The sequence below is a fragment of the Ranitomeya imitator genome, chromosome 5 (genome assembly GCF_032444005.1).
Source record: "Ranitomeya imitator isolate aRanImi1 chromosome 5, aRanImi1.pri, whole genome shotgun sequence".
NCBI classification, from domain to species: Eukaryota; Metazoa; Chordata; class Amphibia; order Anura; family Dendrobatidae; genus Ranitomeya; species Ranitomeya imitator.
Genome location: NC_091286.1, coordinates 438,794,185 through 438,815,560, shown reverse-complemented (window position 1 = coordinate 438,815,560; position 21,376 = coordinate 438,794,185). Strand labels below are relative to the sequence as shown.

At 46.4% G+C, this 21,376-nt stretch overlaps 1 protein-coding gene across 1 annotated transcript in view; it reads left to right on the top strand.

Moving 5' to 3' along the window:
• LOC138638119 (probable cation-transporting ATPase 13A5) overlaps window positions 1-21,376 on the top strand; it is a 611,270-nt gene that overhangs the window by 492,745 nt on the left and 97,149 nt on the right. The window contains exon 24 of the mRNA XM_069727143.1: window positions 20,154-20,250. Within this exon, the coding sequence (XP_069583244.1) occupies window positions 20,154-20,250 (97 nt within the window). The remainder of the gene's footprint in view (window positions 1-20,153; window positions 20,251-21,376) is intronic.

Here is a 21,376-nt window from a genome sequence, read left to right as displayed (position 1 = left end):
TTCCAGCCAATTCTACATTGAAAAAGTAAAATGGCACTCCTTCTCTTCCAAGCTCTGCGGTGCACCCAAACAGTGGTTTACCCCCACATATGGAGTATTGACGTACTCAGGAGAAATTGCACAACAACTTTTGTGGTCTAATTTCTCCTGCTACCCTTGTGAAAATAAAAATTTGGGGGCAAAAATCATTTTTGTAGAAAAAATTCGATTTTTTATTTTCACGGCTCTACGTTATAAACTTCTGTGAAGCACATGGGGGTTCAAAGTGCTCACCACACATTTAGATAAGTTCCTTAAGGGGTCTAGTTTCCAAAATGGTGTCACTTGTGGGGGGTTTCCACTGTTTAGGTACATCAGGGGCTCTCCAAACGTGACATGGCATCCAATCTCAATTCCAGCCAATTCTGCATTGAAAAAGTCAAACGGCGCTCCTTCACTTCCAAGTTCTGCTGTGTGCCCAAAAAGTGGTTTACCCCCACATATGGGGTATTGGCGTATTCAGGAGAAATTGCATAACAAAATTTATGGTTACATTTCTGTTTTTACACATGTGAAAAAAAAATGGTTCTGAATTAAAATGTTTGCAAATAAAAGTTAAATGTTCATTTTTTCCTTCCACATTGTTTCAGTTCCTGTGAAACACGTAAAGGGTTAATAAACTTCTTGAATGTGGTTTTGAGAACCTTGAGGGGTATAGTTTTTAGAATGGTGTCACACTTCGTTATTTTCTATCATATAGACCCCTCAAAATGACTTAAAATGTGATGTGGTCCCTAAAAAAAATGGTGTTGTAAAAATGAGAAATTGCTGGTCAACTTTTAACCCTTATAACTCCCTAACAAAAAAAAATTTTGTTTCCAAAATTGTGCTGATGTAAAGTAGACATGTGGGAAATGTTATTTATGAACTATTTTTCGTGACATATCTCTCTGATTTAAGGGCATAAAAATACAAAGTTTGAAAATTGCAAAATTTTAAAAATTTTCGCCATATTTCCATTTTTTTCATAAATAATCGCAAGTAATATCGAAGAAATGTTTCCACTTACATGAAGTACAATATGTTGCGAAAAAACAATCTCAGAATCAGCGGGATCCATTGAAGCGTTCCAGAGTTATAACCTCATAAAGTGACAGTGGTCAGAATTGTAAAAATTGGCTCGTCATTAAGTACCAATTTTGCTCTGCACTAAGGGGTTAAATTAAAAAGAACATAAACATGTCTAGTATCTACAAACTTGTAATGACCTGGAGAATCATAATGGCAGGTCAGTTTTAGCATTTGGTGAACATGGTAAATGAAAACTATTATGGAATTGCACATTTTTTGCAATTTCACCGCACTTGGAATTATTTTCTTGTTTTCTAGTACATTAAATGGTAAAATAAATGATGTCCTTCAAAATTAAAACTTTGCCCTGCAAAAAACAAGCCCTCACCTGGCCATATTGATGAAAAAAATAAAAAGTTATGGCTCTTGGAAGAAGGAGAGCAAAAAACAGAAATGCAAAAATGGAAAATGGCCCGGGGTGATGGGGTAAAAATTTCTTGTACTGTAATTTTTATTCTTTTCTCATCTACCAAGCTTGACTTATATTGAGTGGGAGAGACATGAGAAATAGAGTCTAAGTGACTAAATGACATTGTTCACAATAGTTGCCATATATTGTCCCAATTGAAAATAGATAGTACCTCTGGAGCGCACTTAGCGCAGTACTTTTATCATAACTAGGGTTGAGCGAAACGGATCGTTCATTTTCAAAAGTCGCCGACTTTTGGCAAAGTCGGGTTTCATGAAACCCGACCCCTGTGGGGGGTCGGCCATGCGGTACGCGTCTTTCGCGCCAAAGTCGCGTTTCAATGACGCGAAAAGCGCCATTTCTCAGCCAATGAAGGTGGACACAGAGTGTGGGCAGCGTAATGACATAGGTCCTGGTCCCCACCATATTAGAGAAGGGCATTGCAGTGATTGGCTTGCTGTCTGCGGCGTCACAGGGGCTATAAAGGGGCATTCCCGCCGACCGCCATCTTACTGCTGCTGATCTGAGCGTAGGGAGAGGTTGCTGCCGCTTCTTCAGAAGCAGGGATAGTGTTAGGCAGGGTCCATTAACCACCAAACCGCTTGTGCTGTAGCGATTTCCACTGTCCAACACCACCTTTGTTTGCAGGGACAGTGGAAGCTACATTTTTTTTCCTCAGCGCTGTAGCTCATTGGGCTGCCCTAGAAGGCTCCCTGATAGCTGCATTGCTGTGTGTACGCCGCTGTGCAAACCAACTGCTTTTTTCAAAGCACAAATCCTGTTACTCCTTCCTTTCTGCACAGCTATCTTGTTTGTTTGTCCACACTTTTTATTTCATTTGTGCAGCAGTCCACTCCTTATTGCTGCCTGCCATACCTGGCTGAGATTACTGCAGGGAGATAGTAATTGTAGGACAGTCCCTGTGTTTTTTTTTTTTTTTAATTCTCCCTAAAAAAAAAGCTGTGGGAGATTAAGATTGGCATTTCTGCTTGAGTGCCATCCCTGTGTGTGCCATCTCACATAGTGGGCCATAGAAAGCCTAATTTTTTTTTCTGTTTTTTTTTTGTGGGGTTTCTAAATTCTCCCTGAAAAAAAAAAAAAACAGTGGGAGATTAATATTGCCCTTTGGGCTTGTGTGCCAGTCCTGAGCGTGCCATCTCTCTGTGAAATAGTGGGCCATAGAAAACCTATTTTTTTTTTTTTCATTGGTTGTATAAATTCTCCCTGAAAAAAATAAAAACAGTGGGAGATTAATATTGCCCTTTGGGCTTGTGTGCCAGTCCTGAGCGTGCCATCTCTCTGTGAAATAGTGGGCCATAGAAAGCCTATGTTAGGGCTAGCGGAACGCACCAAATAATAAGACAGATAGAGTATGGTGCATTCGCAGCCCGGGGTCCACCGTGCAGAGATGGAACCTGCTGCCAAGTAATGACGGACTATATGGCGGTACTCATAAGTATACACATGTGGGTTAAACTTCACCCAGCGTGAAGGAAGCGATCCTGTTGCGTCACAGGACCGCGGTACCGCACATAGAGAGCGAGCAAGTAGTCAGCGAACTCAACCCCAACTAGGATTGAAGTCCGATTAGACACTTGCTGGCACAACACCGCAACTGGGTGTGTAAGGAAACTAAATAATAATATTAAAGAGTGCATGCGGTGCCGCACTGACGAACGCCACTAACCACCCAGGCTTGGGTAAGGAAAGCACAGAGGAAGTGCACGGCGCCGTACTGGCGGTCACAGCAACTGGACGCTGTAATGTGTGATTAGTGCTGTAGGATAAGTCGGGCGCTAGACAGCAAACATACACCTTCCGCGAACAGACATTCAATAGGGAGGGTTATTTAAAGAGCGACTTTCACTCACAACATACACACATTAACAATTGTACACTAGCGCATGGCCGTGCGGTCATGCGCAGTTTATATAGTTGCAGCACAGGAAGTGGCCACAGAAACTTTGCCCTTCCAAGACCTGCCAAGAGGACCAATGGAATGTGCTGCAGAGCCTGAGCACATGACCCTCGATCTCCAACGGGAGATCTTGCCCTGGGCATGCTCAGTGTGTGCAGACAAGGACTTAGTCCCAGAGAAGTCCGCTCGCTGCTGACCAGCACTAGCTTTAATGGCAGAAGCTGAAGAAGCAGCAGTAACTCTCTGTACAGAGTGAGACTGAGCAAGACACTGGGATCGACGTCCCTGCTGAGCAGACTCCACTGCGGCTGGATAAGAAAGGGAGACCGCAGCGGAGATGGCTCGAGATTCCCCCTGTGCAGAAGCGGGAACTCGAGACCTAACAGCCTATTTATTTTTTTTCATTGGTTGTATAAATTCTCCCTGAAAAAAAAAAAACAGTGGGAGATAAATATTGCCCTTTGGGCTTGTGTGACAGTCCTGAGCGTGCCATCTCTCTCTCTCAGATAGTGTGCCATAGAAAGCCTATTTTTTTTTATTTGTTTTCTAAATTCTTCCTTAAAAAAATCATTTTTTTTTTGTGCTTCTAAATTCTCCCTGAAAAAATAAAAAAAAAACTGTGGGAGATTAATATTGGCCTTTCTGCTTGTGTGCCAGTCCTGACTCCTGGGTGTGCCATTTCTCTCTCTCAGATAGTGGGCCATAGAAAGCCTATTTGTTTTGTTTTTTGTTTGGTTTCTAAATTCTCTCTGAAAAAATCACTTTTTTTTATTTTGTTTTCTAAATTCTTCCTTAACCCCTTCATGACCAGGGGATTTTTCGTTTTTCCGTGTTCGTTTTTCGCTCCCCTCCTTCCCAGAGCCATAACTTTTTTATTTTTCCGTCAATTTGGCCATGTGAGGGCTTATTTTTTGCGGGACGAGTTGTACTTTTGAACGACATCATTGGTTTTAGCATGTCTTGTACTAGAAAACGGGAAAAAAATTCCAAGTGCGGTGAAATTGCAAAAAAAGTGCAATCCCACATTGGTTTTTTGTTTGGCTTTTTTGCTAGGTTCACTAAATGCTAAAAATGACCTGCCATTATGATTCTCCAGGTCATTACGAGTTCATAGACACCAAACATGACTAGGTTATTTTTTATCTAAGTGGTGAAAAAAAATTCCAAACTTTGCTAAAAAAAAAAAAAAAAAAAATTGCGCCATTTTCCGATACTCGTAGCGTCTCCATTTTTCGTGATCTGGGGTCGGTTGAGGGCTTATTTTTTGCGTGCCGAGATGACGTTTTTAATGATAGCATTTCGGTGCAGATACGTTCTTTTGATCGCCCGTTATTGCATTTTAATGCAATGTCGCGGCGACCAAAAAAACGTAATTCTGGCGTTTCGAGTTTTTTTCCCGCTACGCTGTTTAGCGATCAGGTTAATACTTTTTTTTATTTGATAGATCGGGCAATTCTGAGCGCGGCGATACCAAATATGCGTAGATTTGATATTTTTTTTATTGATTTATTTTGATTGGGGCGAAAGGGGGGTGATTTAAACTTTTATGTTTTTTTTATTTTTTTCACATTTTTTTAAACTTTTTTTTTTAACTTTTGCCATGCTTCAATAGCCTCCATGGGAGGCTAGAAGCAGGGACAGCACGATTGGCTCTGCTACATAGCAGCGATCTGCTGATCGCTGCTATGTAGCAGAATTGCACGTGTGCTGTGAGCGCCGACCACAGGGTGGCGCTCACAGCGACGGGCAATCAGTAACCATAGAGGTCTCAAGGACCTCTATGGCTACAATGGAGATGCATCGCCGACCCCCGGACATGTGACGGGGGTCGGCGATGACGTCATTTCCGGCCGCCCGGCCGGAAGCGGTAGTTAAATGCCGCTGTCTGCGTTTGACAGCGGCATTTAACTAGTTAATAGGTGCGGGCAGATCGCGATTCTGCCCGCGCCTATTACGGGCACATGTCAGCTGTTCAAAACAGCTGACATGTCCCGGCTTTGGTGCGGGCTCACCGCGGAGCCCTGCATCAAAGCAGGGGAGCCGGCATCGGACGGTATAGTACGTCCGATGCCGGTAAGGGGTTAAAAAAATCTTTTTTTTGGGGGGGGGGGTTCTAAATTCTCCCTGAAAAAATAAAAAAAAACAGTGGGAGATTAATATTGGCCTTTCTGCTTGTGTGCCAGTCCTGACTCCTGGGTGTGCCATCTCTCTCTCAGATAGTGGGCCATAGAAAGCCTTTTTGTTTTGTTTTTTTATTTGGTTTCTAAATTCTTCCTGAAAAAATCATTTTTTTGGGGGGGGTTTCTAAATTCTCCCTGAAAAAATGAAAACAAACAGTGGGAGATTAATATTGACATTTGTGGTTGAGTGACAGTCCTGCGTGTGTGGCATCTCTCCCATTTGGTGCCACCAAAAACAGAGTGTGTAACATTGTGCCTGCTTTTCCTTGCGGTGTCACCCACCTGTAAAGGGGTATCTAAATCATACTGAAGCTATAGCTCACCGTGTAAGTTGTTTGACATCAACAAATACCGTTAGTTTGGTTACGTTTTTAAAACAATGAGGAAGTCTGGTGGAAGAGGTCGTGGCCGGGGGCGTTCATTGTCAGCTGGTAATGAGGGTAGTGGTAGTGGTGGAGCATCAGGTGGTCGTGGGAAAAAAAATATTGCACCTAAGTCTGGAGCTGTGGAGCCAGGTTCGTTGTCTGGCTACACAAGGCCTCGAACGCTCCCTTTTCTGGGAGTAGGAAAACCGCTTTTAAAGCCGGAGCAGCAAGAGCAAGTTTTGGCTTACCTTGCTGACTCAGCCTCTAGCTCTTTTGCCTCCTCTTTTGAAACTGGTAAATGTAAAAGCAGCGCATCGTTAGTGGATGTTCACGGTCAGGGACAAGTCGCTTCCTTGTCCTCTTCAGCAAAAACAACAACAGAGAAGGATGCAGCAGGCGACACAACAGGTTACTCCATGGAGCTCTTTACACATACCGTCCCTGGCTTAGAAAGTGAAGCAGTTAACAGGCCATGCCCATTACAAGTTGAATCTGACATGGAGTGCACTGATGCACAGCCACAGCCAGACTACTATGCTGGTCCTTTGACTCAGACCACAACATTGCCCTCGCAGGGTACTGATCCAGAATCAGACCCTGATGAGACTATGTTGCCCTGTCACGAACGCTCTACCACCGACTTACACGGTGACACAGACGGAGTTGCGCACGAGCTAGAAGAGGAGGTTATAGATGACCCAGTTGTTGACCCCGATTGGCAGCCATTGGGGGAACAGGGTGCAGGCGGCAGTAGTTCTGAAGCGGAGGAGGAGGGGCCACAGCAGGCATCAACATCGCAACAGGTTCCATCTGCCGGGCCCGTATCTGGCCCAAAACGCGTGGCAAAGTCAAAACCTGTTGGAGGACAGCATGGCCATCCGGTTAAAGCTCAGTCTGCAATGCCTGAAAAGGTATCCGATGCTAGAAAGAGTGCAGCCTGGCATTATTTTTAAACAACATCCAATTGATCAGCGCAAAGTCATCTGTCAAAAATGTTCAACTACCTTAAGCAGAGGTCAGAATCTGAAAAGTCTCAATACAAGTTGCATGCATAGACATTTAACCACCATGCATTTGCAAGCCTGGACTAACTACCAAACATCCCTTAAGGTTGTAGCACCCTCGGCCAATGAAGCTAGTCAGCAACGCAACATCCCTTCCGGCAGTGTAGGGCCACCATTTTCCGCACCACCTGCAGTATCTGTGCAGGTTTCTTTGCCAGGCCAAAGCAGTCAGGGTCAGGGAATCACCAGTTTCGTAGTAGGAAACACTGCATCTAGGGCACCGGCGGCAACAATACCATCTCCCACCGTCTCTCAGTCTGCCATGTCCACCTGCACCCCCGCTAGTTCCACGATCTCCAGCTTTCCAGTCCAGCTCACCCTACATGAGACTATGGTTAGAAAAAGGAAGTACTTAGCCTCGCATCTGCGTACACAGGGTTTAAACACCCACATAGCTAGACTATTCTCGTTAGAGATGATGCCCTACCGGTTAGTTGAAAGCGAAGCTTTCAAAGCCCTGATGGACTAAGCTGTACCACACTACGAGCTACCCAGTCGACACTTCTTTTCCAGAAAAGCCATCCCAGCCCTCCACCAGCATGTTAAAGAGTGCATCGTCCATGCACTCAGGCAATCTGTGAGCACAAAGGTGCACCTGACAACAGATGCATGGACCAGTAGGCATGGCCAGGGACGTTACGTGTCCATCACGGCACACTGGGTAAATGTGGTGGATGCAGGGTCCACAGGGGACAGCAATTTTGGGACAGTTCTGCCTAGCCCACGGTCTAGGAAACAGTTGGCTGTAGCCGTTCGCACCCCCTCCTCCTCCTCCTCGTCCTCCTGCAGAAGCGAGAGCTCGTCCACAGACCGCAGTCGCACAACCACTCCATCCGCAGCTGCCACTGTTGCACACCAGGTCTCCCATTATGGGGCAGCTACTGGCAAGCGTCAGCAGGCTGTATTGGCTATGAAGTGTTTGGGCGACAACAGACACACCGCGGAAGTTCTGTCCGAGTTCTTGCAGAAAGAAACGCAGTTGTGGCTGGGCACTGTAGATCTTGAGGCAGGCAAGGTAGTGAGTGATAACGGAAGGAATTTCATGGCTGCCATCTCCCTTTCCCAACTGAAACACATTCCTTGTGTGGCTCACACCTTAAACCTGGTGGTGCAGTGCTTCCTGAAAAGTTATCCGGGGTTATCCGACCTGCTCCTCAAAGTGCGTGGGCTTTGCTCACATATCCGCCGTTCGCCCGTACACTCCAGCCGTATGCAGACCTATCAGCGGTCTTTGAACCTTCCCCAGCATCACCTAATCATAGACATTGCAACAAGGTGGAACTCAACACTGCACATGCTTCAGAGGCTGTGCGAACAGAGGCGGGCTGTTATGTTTTTGTGGGAGGATACACATACACGGGCAGGCAGTAGGATGGCAGACATGGAGTTGTCAGGTGTGCAGTGGTCGAAGATACAAGACATGTGTCAAGTCCTTCAGTGTTTTGAGGAATGCACATGGCTGGTTAGTGCAGACAACGCCATAATAAGCATGAGCATCCCCCTAATGCGTCTGCTGATGCAAAGTTTGACGCACATAAAGGATCAGGCGTCTGCAGCAGAGGAAGAGGAAAGCCTTGATGACAGTCAGCCATTGTCTGGCCAGGGCAGTGTACAGGACGAGGTAGCGGGCGAAGAGGAGGAGGAGGATGAGGAGGATGATGGGGATGATTATATTTTTAATGAGGAAGCTTTTCCGGGGCCACTGGAAATTGGTGGCGTGGCAAGGCCGGGTTCGGGTTCTTTGAGGGACACAAGTGACGTAGATTTGGCTGAAACTGCCCCTCAACCAAGCACAACCGCAGATTTGACAACTGGAACTTTGGCCCACATGGCGGATTATGCCTTACGTATCCTCAAAAGGGACACACGCATTACTAAAATGATGAACGATGACGATTACTGGTTGGCCTGCCTCCTTGATCCTCGCAATAAAGGCAAATTGCAAAATATAATGCCACATGAGAACTTGGAACTAATATTAGCAACCAAACAATCAACTCTTGTTGACCGTTTGCTTAAGGCATTCCCAGCACACAGCGCCCGTGATCGTTCTCACACGAGCTGCAGGGGCCAGCAGACCAGAGGTGTTAGAGGGGCAGAAATTAGAAGTGGCGTTGGACAGAGGGGTTTTCTGACCAGGTTGTGGAGTGATTTTGCTATGACCGCAGACAGGACAGGTACTGCAGCATCAATTCAAAGTGACAGGAGACAACATTTGTCCAGTATGGTGTTATGAAAGGTAATTCAGTACCACAATGGACATAGAGGTCAGCGCACATACAGTGACCTGGCAATAACCCAAAAAACAAGAACGAGCTCTGAGACGTGGGAACTCTGTTGACCGCAATCCCTAATCCTCTCCAACCACACTAAAGGCAGCCGTGGATTGCGCCTAACTCTCCCTATGCAACTCGGCACGGCCTGAGAAACTAGCTAGCCTGAAGATAGAAAATAAGCCTACCTTGCCTCAGAGAATTATCCCCAAAGGAAAAGGCAGCCCCCCACATATAATGACTGTGAGTTAAGATGAAAAGACAAACGTAGAGATGAAATAGATTTAGCAAAGCGAGGCCCAACTTTCTGAACAGAGCGAGGATAGGAAAAGTAACTTTGCGGTCAAGACAAAACCCTACAAAAACCACGCAAAGGGGGCATAAAGACCCTCCGTACCGAACTAACGGCACGGAGGTACACCCTCTGCGTCCCAGAGCTTCCAGCAAGCAGGAAAAAACAAATAGACAAGCTGGACAGAAAAAAACAGCAAACAAATAGCAAAGAATAACTTAGCTATGCAGAGCAGCAGGCCACAGGAACGATCCAGGAGGAGACAGGTCCAATACTAGAACACTGACTGGAGGCCAGGATCAAAGCACTAGGTGGAGTTAAATAGAGCAGCACCTAACGACTTCACCATATTACCTGAGGAAGGAAACTCAGAAGCCGCAGTACCACTTTCCTCCACCAACGGAAGCTCACAGAGAGAATCAGCCGAAGTACCACTTGTGACCACAAGAGGGAGCTCTGCCACAGAATTCACAACAGTATGGTTACTAACTATTTTTCATCCCTTATCGACGTTCTCCCTCAACCGTCATTCCCATTTGATTACTGGGCATCCAAATTAGACACCTGGCCAGAATTGGCAGAATATGCATTGCAGGAGCTTGCTTGCCCGGCAGCTAGTGTCCTATTCGAAAGAGTATTCAGTGCTGCAGGTTCAATATTAACCGAAAAAAGGACTCGTCTGGCTACCCAAAATGTAGATGATCTAACCTTCATTAAAATGAACCACAACTGGATTTCGAAATCTTTTGCCCCACCTTGCCCGGCCAACACCTAGCTTTCCTATGAAAAGGTCTTGCCTGTGGGCTATTCTGAATGACTTTTCCAATCTCGTAATTTGCAGCACCTGACTGTGCAGCATACGACATGTTTACACCTCCCTAAATGGCCAAACTCCCCACACGGGGCCGTGGTATCGCCACTTGGCGCCAACACCCGTGAGAGTGCTGTTTGTCTGAAGAGGTGGGTGTGCCCGCTTTTGGTCGACGGCACTGCCACTGGGTCCCTCATAGTACAATAAAGTGTCTCTGGCGGTGGTGGTGCGCACCCAACGTCAGACACACTGTTGTAACATGAGGGGCCCTGGGCCTGTACCGCCGGCCACAAGAGAGTTCCCCCACCCCCAGCTCAAACATTGCTAAACCACTTGCACAATTATCTCTCACAGTTCCACCAATGTTTAGTCTATGCGCTGACATCCGTAAATTCCTGCCACTGACAATACCATTGTGTTGACATGTATGATGGTACTTAACATAGTCAGGGGCAGTGTCCTATATTTACCCAAGTAAATACTTTGTGCCAAATTACTAGGTCTGAAACTACGCAGAGGAGCCCACCCCAGTACCGAATGATTGCACCCTTTGGTGGTTTCGTTTTGTTGTCATGCGAGAGATTAACATGTATTTATTGTTTGGGACTACTAACTGGCAGACACTCATTACAATCGGCCTCCGCTGACAACACCAATGCTGCCCGTGTACCCCTGGAACCAATTATAAATTGCCTACAGCCCAATTTTATTATGTTAGGCCTTTGAAGCCTGTCTGCGGTCCCTTCTTTCTACTACTACTCCACTGATCTGTCTACTGCTGCCCGTGTACCCCTGGAACCAATTAGAAAGTGCCTACAGCCCAATTTTATTATGTTAGGCCTTCGAAGCCTGTCTGCGGTCCCTTCTTTCTACTACTACTCCACTGGTACTGCTGCCCGTGTACCCCTGGAACCAATTAGAAAGTGCCTACAGCCCAATTTTTTTATGTTAGGCCTTCGAAGCCTGTCTGCGGTCTCTTCTTTCTACTACTTCTCCACTGACCTGTCTACTGCTGCCCGTGTACCCCTGGAACCAATTAGAAAGTGCCTACATCCCAATTTTTTTTATGTTAGGCCTTCGAAGCCTGTCTGCGGTCCCTCCTTCCACTAGGCCTCCACTGACCTGTCTACTGCTGCCCGTGTACCCCTGGAACCAATTAGAAAGTGCCTACAGCCCAATTTTTTTTATGTTAGTCCTTCGAAGCCTGTCTGCGGTCCCTCCTTCCACTAGGCCTCCACTGACCTGTCTACTGCTGCCCGTGTACCCCTGAAACCAATTAGAAAGTGCCTACAGCCCAATTTTATTATGTTAGGCCTTCGAAGCCTGTCTGCGGTCCCTTCTTTCTACTACTACTCCACTGACCTGTCTACTGCTGCCCGTGTACCCCTGGAACGAATTTAAAAGTGCCTACAGCCCAATTTTTTTTTATGTTAGGCCTTCGAAGCCTGTCTGCGGTCCGTTCTTTCTACTACTCCTCCACTGACCAGACCACTGCTGCCCGTGTACCCCTGGAACCAATTTAAAAGTGCCTACAGCCCAATTTTTTTTATGTTAGGCCTTCGAAGCCTGTCTGTGGTCCCTTCTTTCTACTACTACTCCACTGACCTGTCTACTGCTGCCCATGTACCCCTGGAACCAATTAGAAAGTGCCTACAGCCCAATTTTATTATGTTAGGCCTTCGAAGCCTGTCTGCGGTCCCTTCTTTCTACTACTACTCCACTGACCAGACCAATGCTGCCCGTGTACCCCTGGAACCAATTAGAAAGTGCCTACAGCCCAATTTTTTTATGTTAGGCCTTCGAAGCCTGTCTGCGGTCCCTCCTTCCACTAGTCCTCCAGTGACCAGTCCACTGCCGCCCGTGTACCCCTGGAACCTATTTCAAAGTGCATACAGCCTACTTTTTTTCTTTTATTTATAATTATAAAGCCCAGATGGACTACGCTGTACCACGGTAAGAGCTACCCAGTCGTCACTTCTTTTGCGAGAAAAGCCATCCCAGCCCTCCACCATCATGTAAAAATCCGCATTGTCCATGCTCTCAGGCTATCTAATAGTAGAAAGGTGCACCTGACAACAGATGCATGGACCAGTAGGCATGTCCACGAAAGGTTACATGTCCATTACGCCGCACTGGGTTAATGTTGTTGATGCATGGTCCACAGGGGACAGCCTACTAAGTCTGTCTGCAGTCCCAAATAGAAATTGTCCTCCGCTTACCATACCAATGCTGCCTGTGTACCCCTGGAACATTTTATAAACTCCATTGACCAAAATTTTGGGTTTAAAGCCTACTACCAGTGTCTGCCGCTCCAAGGTGTTCTCCGGGTTGCCTTTTCTGAGCTTTGATCTTCAGGCTCTCATTTAGTATTTTTTTTAAATCTAACTGCAGTGGGGCTAGTACTTGGGTTGGGGCCTACTACCAGTGTCTGCCGCTCCAAGGTGTTCTCCGGGTTGCCTTTTCTGAGCTTTGATCTTCAGGCTCTCGTTTAGTATTTTTTTTAAATCTAACTGCAGTGGGGCTAGTACTTGGGTTGGGGCCTACTACCAGTGTCTGCCGCTCCAAGGTGTTCTCCAGGTTGCCTCTCCATTGCTTCAATCTTCTGGCTCTCGTTTAGTAGTTGTTGAAAACAACACTGCATGCGGCCTACAAGTTGGGTCAGGGGTGTAGAGACGGTGTGTTCCACTCCAAGGTGTTCCCCAGGTTGCCTCTCCATTGCTTCAATCTTGAGGCTCTTGTTAAATAGTTGTTAAATGGAACAACTGCATTTGGCCTACTAGTTGGGTTGGGGCCTACTAACAGTGTCTGCCGCTCCTTGCTGTTCTCCTGGTTTCCTGTCCTGAAATTCCATTTTCAGGCTCTTGTTAAGTAGTTGTTAATGTTAGACTGCATTTGGCCTACTAGTTGGGTTGGGGCCTACTATTGGTGTCTGCCGCTCCTTGCTGTTCTCCACTGAACAAAGCTGTGCCGCCTGTTTACTACTGCTGCCAATTTCGAACTGCATTTAGACTAATTACTGATTTGGGCCTACTATCTGTGTCAGCCTCTCATTACAGTTGTCCTCCACTGAACAAAGCAATGCCCCCTGGTTAGTCCTCTTACCAATTTTGAACTGCATTTAAACCACTTTATTCTTTGGGCCTATATCTGTGTTTCCTCCTCATCCTGCCCATTGCCCAGCCAGTGATAGATGAGTCTGCTGGTACATTGACCCATAACGCAACATTCCCCGTGCACGCTACACAGCAAGATTGTGACCCTGCTGAAAGTCAGGTTCCTCTTCCCGCATACCATACCACCTTACACGGGGACAAAGAGGAAGGTGCAGATGAAAGTGCAGGTTCCTTCATCAGGTGGGGGGAGGAATACTCATTGGCGACGTCACTGGCACAGGGCCCCTCATAGTACGCAAAAGTGTCGCTGCCGGTGGGAGGCACCCCCGCCGTGCAAACACACCTGTTATGAAAGGCAATTCAGTACCACAATGAACATAGCGGTCAGAGCACATACAGTGAACTGACAATAACCCAAAATCATAGAACGAGCTCTGAGACGTGGGAACTCTGCAGACCGCAATCCCTAATCCTCTCCAAACAACACTAGAGGCAGCCGTGGATTGCGCCTAACACTGCCTATGCAACTCGGCACAGCCTGAGAAACTAACTAGCCTGAAGATAGAAAATAAGCCTACCTTGCCTCAGAGAAATACCCCAAAGCAAAAGGCAGCCCCCCACATATAATGACTGTGAGTTAAGATGAAAAGACAAACGTAGAGATGAAATAGATTCAGCAAAGTGAGGCCCGACTTTCTTAACAGAGCGAGGATAGGAAAGATAACTTTGCGGTCTACACAAAACCCTAAAGAAAACCACGCAAAGGGGGCAAAAAGACCCTCCGTATCGAACTAACGGCACGGAGGTACACCCTTTGTGTCCCAGAGCTTCCAGCAACAAATTAGACAAGCTGGACAGAAAAAATAGCAAACAAATAGCAAAGAAGAACTTAGCTATGCAGAGCAGCAGGTCACAGGAATGATCCAGGGAAAAACAAGTCCAACACTGGAACATTGACAGGAAGCCAGGATCAAAGCGTTAGGTGGAGTTAAGTAGAGAAGCACCTAACAACCTCACCAGATCACCTGAGGGAGGAAACTCAGAAGCCGCAGTACCACTTTCCTCCACAAACGGAAGCTCCCAGAGAGAATCAGCCGAAGTACCACTTGTGACCACAGGAGGGAGCTCTGCCACAGAATTCACAACAGTACGCCCCCCCTTGAGGAGGGGTCACCGAACCCTCACCAGAGCCCCCAGGACGAGCCACATGAAAGGCACGAACAAGATCGGAAGCATGGACATCAGAGGCAAAAACCCAGGAATTATCTTCCTGAGCATAACCCTTCCATTTAACCAGATACTGGAGTTTCCGTCTTGAAACACGAGAATCCAAAATCTTCTCCACAATATACTCCAATTCCCCCTCCACCAAAACCGGGGCAGGAGGGTCAACAGATGGAACCATAGGTTCCACGTATCTCCGCAACAATGACCTATGGAATACGTTATGTATGGAAAAAGAATCTGGGAGGGTCAGACGAAAAGACACAGGATTAAGAACCTCAGAAATCCTATACGGACCAATGAAACGAGGTTTAAACTTAGGAGAGGAAACCTTCATAGGAATATGACGAGAAGATAACCAAACCAGATCCCCAACACGAAGTCGGGGACCCACACGGCATCTGCGATTAGCGAAACGCTGAGCCTTCTCCTGGGACAAGGTCAAACTGTCCACTACATGAGTCCAAATCTGCTGCAACCTGTCCACCACAGTATCCACACCAGGACAGTCCGAAGACTCAACCTGTCCTGAAGAGAAACGAGGATGGAACCAAGAATTGCAGAAAAATGGCGAAACCAAGGTAGCCGAGCTGGCCCAATTATTAAGGGCGAACTCAGCCAAAGGCAAAAAGGACACCCAGTCATCCTGATCGGCAGAAACAAAGCATCTCAGATATGTTTCCAAGGTCTGGTTGGTTCGTTCGGTCTGGCCATTAGTCTGAGGATGGAAAGCCGAGGAAAAAGACAAGTCAATGCCCATCCTACCACAAAAGGCTCGCCAAAACCTCGAAACAAACTGGGAACCTCTGTCAGAAACGATATTCTCTGGAATGCCATGTAAACGAACCACATGCTGGAAGAACAATGGCACCAAATCAGAGGAGGAAGGCAATTTAGACAAGGGTACCAGATGGACCATCTTAGAAAAGCGATCACAGACCACCCAAATGACTGACATCTTTTGAGAAACGGGAAGATCTGAAATAAAATCCATAGAGATATGTGTCCAAGGCCTCTTCGGGACCGGCAAGGGCAAAAGCAACCCACTGGCACGAGAACAGCAGGGCTTAGCCCGAGCACAAGTCCCACAGGACTGCACAAAAGCACGCACATCCCGCGACAGAGACGGCCACCAAAAGGATCTAGCCACTAACTCTCTGGTACCAAAGATTCCAGGATGACCAGCCAACACCGAACAATGAACCTCAGAGATAACTTTATTGGTCCACCTATCAGGGACAAACAGTCTCTCCGCTGGACAACGATCAGGTTTATTAGCCTGAAATTTCTGCAGCACCCGCCGCAAATCAGGGGAGATGGCAGACACAATTACTCCTTACTTGAGGATACCCGCCGGCTCAGACAAACCCGGAGAGTCGGGCACAAAACTCCTAGACAGAGCATCCGCCTTCACATTTTTAGAGCCCGGAAGGTACGAAACCACAAAGTCAAAACGGGCAAAAAACAGCGACCAACGAGCCTGTCTAGGATTCAACCGCTTAGCAGACTCGAGATAAGTCAAGTTCTTATGATCAGTCAATACCACCACGCGATGCTTTGCTCCTTCAAGCCAATGACGCCACTCCTCGAATGCCCACTTCATGGCCAGCAACTCTCGGTTGCCCACATCATAATTTCGCTCAGCAGGCGAAAACTTCCTGGAAAAAAAAGCGCATGGTTTCATCACTGAGCAATCAGAACCTCTCTGCGACAAAACAGCCCCTGCTCCAATCTCAGAAGCATCAACCTCGACCTGGAACGGAAGAGAAACATCTGGTTGACACAACACAGGGGCAGAAGAAAAACGACGCTTCAACTCTTGAAAAGCTTCCACAGCAGCAGAAGACCAATTGACCAAATCCGCACCCTTCTTGGTCAAATCGGTCAATGGTTTGGCAATACTAGAAAAATTGCAGATGAAGCGACGATAAAAATTAGCAAAGCCCAGGAACTTTTGCAGACTTTTCAGAGATGTCGGCTGAGTCCAATCATGGATGGCTTGGACCTTAACAGGATCCATCTCGATAGTAGAAGGGGAAAAGATGAACCCCAAAAATGAAACCTTCTGCACACCAAAGAGACACTTTGATCCCTTCACAAACAAAGAATTAGCACGCAGGACCTGAAAAACTGTTCTGACCTGCTTCACATGAGACTCCCAATCATCCGAGAAGATCAAAATGTCATCCAAGTACACAATCAGGAATTTATCCAGGTACTCTCGGAAGATGTCATGCATAAAGGACTGAAACACTGATGGAGCATTGGCAAGTCCGAATGGCATCACTAGATACTCAAAATGACCCTCGGGCGTATTAAATGCAGTTTTCCATTCATCGCCTCGCCTGATTCGCACCAGATTATACGCACCACGAAGATCTATCTTGGTGAACCAACTAGCCCCCTTAATCCGAGCAAACAAATCAGATAACAATGGCAAGGGGTACTGAAATTTAACCGTGATCTTATTTAGAAGGCGGTAATCTATACAAGGTCTCAGCGAACCATCCTTCTTGGCTACAAAAAAGAACCCTGCTCCTAATGGTGACGATGACAGGCGAATATGCCCCTTCTCCAGGGATTCCTTCACATAACTGCGCATAGCGGCGTGCTCAGGCACGGATAAATTAAACAGTCGACCTTTTGGGAATTTACTACCAGGAATCAAATTGATAGCACAATCACAATCCCTATGCGGAGGTAGGGTATCGGACTTGGGCTCATCAAATACATCCCGGTAATCAGACAAGAACTCTGGAACCTCAGAAGGGGTGGATGACGAACATTGACAGAAATGGAACATCACCATGTACCCCCTGACAACCCCAGCTGGACACTGACATGGATTTCCAATCTAATACTGGATTATGGGCTTGTAGCCATGGCAACCCCAACACGACTACATCATGCAGATTATGCAACACCAGAAAGCGAATAACCTCCTGATGTGCAGGAGCCATGCACATGGTCAGCTGGGTCCAGTATTGAGGCTTATTCTTGGCCAAAGGCGTGGCATCAATTCCTCTCAATGGAATAGGACACTGCAAGGGCTCCAAGAGAAACCCACAATGCTTAGCATACTCCAAGTCCATCAAATTCAGGGCAGCGCCTGAATCCACAAATGCCATGACAGAATACGATGACAAAGAGCAGATCAAGGTAACGGACAGAAGAAATTTTGACTGTACTGTACCAATGGTGGCAGACCTAGCGAACCGCTTAGTGCGCTTAGGACAATCAGAGATAGCATGAGTGGAATCACCACAGTAGAAACACAGCCCATTCAGACGTCTGTGTTCTTGCCGTTTAACTCTGGTCAAAGTCCTATCGCACTGCATAGGCTCAGGTTTAAGCTCAGGTAATACCGCCAAATGGTGCACAGATTTACGCTCACGCAAGCGTCGACCGATCTGAATGGCCAAAGACATAGACTCATTCAAACCAGCAGGCATAGGAAATCCCACCATGACATCCTTAAGGGCTTCAGAGAGACCCTTTCTGAACATAGCTGCCAGCGCAGATTCATTCCATTGAGTGAGCATGGACCACTTTCTAAATTTCTGACAATATACCTCTATCTCATCCTGACCCTGACAAAGAGCCAGCAAATTCTTTTCTGCCTGATCCATTGAATTAGGCTCATCATACAGCAATCCGAGCGCCAGGAAAAACGCATCGATATTACTTAATGCAGGATCTCCTGGCGCAAGAGAAAATGCCCAGTCCTGAGGGTCGCCGCGCAAAAAAGAAATAATAATCAAAACCTGTTGAACTGGATCACCAGAGGAGCGAGGTTTCAAGGCCAGATATAGCTTACAATTATTTTTGAAACTCAGAAACTTAGTTCTATCTCCAAAAAACAAATCAGGAATAGGAATTCTTGGTTCTAACATAGATTTCTGATCAATAGTGTCTTGAATCTTTTGTACTCTTGCCGAGAGCTGATCCACAAATGAAGACAGACTTCTAATGTCCATCGCTACACCTGTGTACTGAACCACCCTAATGTCTAGGGGGAAAAAAAAGGCAAAACACAGTGCAAAGAAAAAAAAATGGTCTCAGAACTTCTTTTTTCCCTCTATTGAGAATCATTAGTACTTTTGGCTTCCTGTACTGTTATGAAAGGCAATTCATTACCACAATGAACATAGCGGTCAGAGCACATACAGTGAACTGACTATAACCCAAAATCATAGAACGAGGTCTGAGACGTGGGAACTCTGCAGACCGCAATCCCTAATCCTCTCCAAACAACATTAGAGGCAGCCGTGGATTGCGCCTAACACTGCCTATGCAACTCGGCACAGCCTGAGAAACTAACTAGCCTGAAGATAGAAAATAAGCCTACCTTGCCTCAGAGAAATACCCCAAAGGAAAAGGCAGCCCCCCACATATAATGACTGTGAGTTAAGATGAAAAGACAAACGTAGAGATGAAATAGATTCAGCAAAGTGAGGCCCGACTTTCTTAACCGAGTGAGGATAGGAAAGATAACTTTGCGGTCTACACAAAACCCTAAAGAAAACCACGCAAAGGGGGCAAAAAGACCCTCCGTATCGAACTAACGGCACGGAGGTACACCCTTTGCGTCCCAGAGCTTCCAGCAACAAATTAGACAAGCTGGACAGAAAAAATAGCAAACAAATAGCAAAGAAGAACTTAGCTATGCAGAGCAGCAGGCCACAGGAATGATCCAGGGAAAAACAAGTCCAACACTGGAACATTGACAGGAAGCCAGGATCAAAGCATTAGGTGGAGTTAAGTAGAGAAGCACCTAACAAACTCACCAGATCACCTGAGGGAGGAAACTCAGAAGCCACAGTACCACTTTCCTCCACAAACGGAAGCTCCCAGAGAGAATCAGCCGAAGTACCACTTGTGACCACAGGAGGGAGCTCTGCCACAGAATTCACAACACACACCGCCGTACTTTGATGGGCCTGTGCCAGTGCCAATGCCAACGAGTGGGCCCCCCCTGCTTGCTCAGGATCACAGCACTTGCAAAGTTTAAATACTTACCTTACCTTAACTATTATTATAAGGGAAATTAAGATTGACAAGCTTCATTAAGAAGAATGCATGGTTTTGGCATTAAAATGGGCACTCTAGGTGTTTTCCTGGCCCCCACTCACTCCCGACTATGCTGCCCCATTGACTTGCATTGGGTTTCGTGTTTCGGTCGATCCCGACTTTACGTCATAATCGGCCGATTTCACTCGACCCGACTATTGAGATAGTCGGGTTTTGCGAAACCCGACTCGACTCTAAAAAAGTCAAGGTCGCTCAACCCTAATCATAACATATTAACTTCAAACAAAAAGCTGGAACATTCATGTTTTTGATTTATGGATGAACTTCGTTTTAATTATTTTTTTCTTTCCTTTTGACACACAGGGAGGGGAGAAATACGTTTGTTACTTCAATATCTTTGTTCAAATACCTTATTATGTATACGATGGTGGCCCTTGTTTGCATGATGCTTCTATTCTGGGTAAGACAAAGTTTTTCTATGAATATGAAGTAATCCAATAAACGAATTTGTGTAACTTGTTTAATCAGTATGCTAAAACAAACAGATTAGACAAACATGATAGAGCACACATGATAAGTATATAAATATCAAAAGTAGTTATGTAAACATTTCAAAATCAATCAATAATTGTGTATATATATATATATATATATATATATATATATATACAGTGGGTATAGAAAGTATTATGCCCCCTTTAAATTTTTTACTCTTTGTTTCATTGCAGCTGGAGCGCCCCCAAGGGCTGTTGGGTACTCGGAGCCGGGCCCCTTCGGTTCTCAGTGGGGATGACACGGTGGCTGACCCGGTCCGTGGCCCTAGGGGAACGTCCGTTGATTAAATGGGGGAAAGGTCTTTAAAGGGATAATGTTCGTGACGCCACCTGTGGTATTCGGTCAGGGTGACCGACGCTGCTTAGTGGTCCGCTGGGGTGATGTTATGGCAGCTAGATGGTATACCTTCCCACAGGTGAAGTATGTCCCCAGGGCTTCCCAGAGTGTAGATGGTGGATGATGTAAGGCGCAGTAAATAACGAAGACACAAGGTTGCAGTCTCTTTACCTGTACTGAAGGCTTCAGCATCCATATTCCAGGGTAGGGACCAGAGGGTAGGCAGAGTCCGGTCAGTCTGAAGGAATTCAATAGCCTTCCTCTAGCACCTGGGCGTTGTAGTCCCTCCCTGCTGAGCAAGTTGGTAAGGTCCTCACAATTATTGTAGATGATAAGTCTCTTTCTCTCTGTCCCCCTGACGAATAGGACAAACCCATATGACTTGTGGCCTGAGGCTTTTTATAGGGACCCTAGAGACGCCCCGGCCCCCACAAGTTGCCACCCTGCCTCCTGGGTATATGGTCGGGCAGCCAACGTGGAATCAACTGTCCTGCCAGTCTCTGAAGTAACGGCATAGAGATCCTTACTCCCTCGGTGTTCTGGCTACCGGTACTGCGCTTCAGAAGGAGGCAGCCTGCTTCTAGCAGGTCTCACGCTGATATTCCTCTCCTGTTGCTATGACTTCATTTCTCACTCACTGCAACACAATTCATTTCAATGTCTCTTTCTTGGGATACTGCCGCATGGGATGCAGG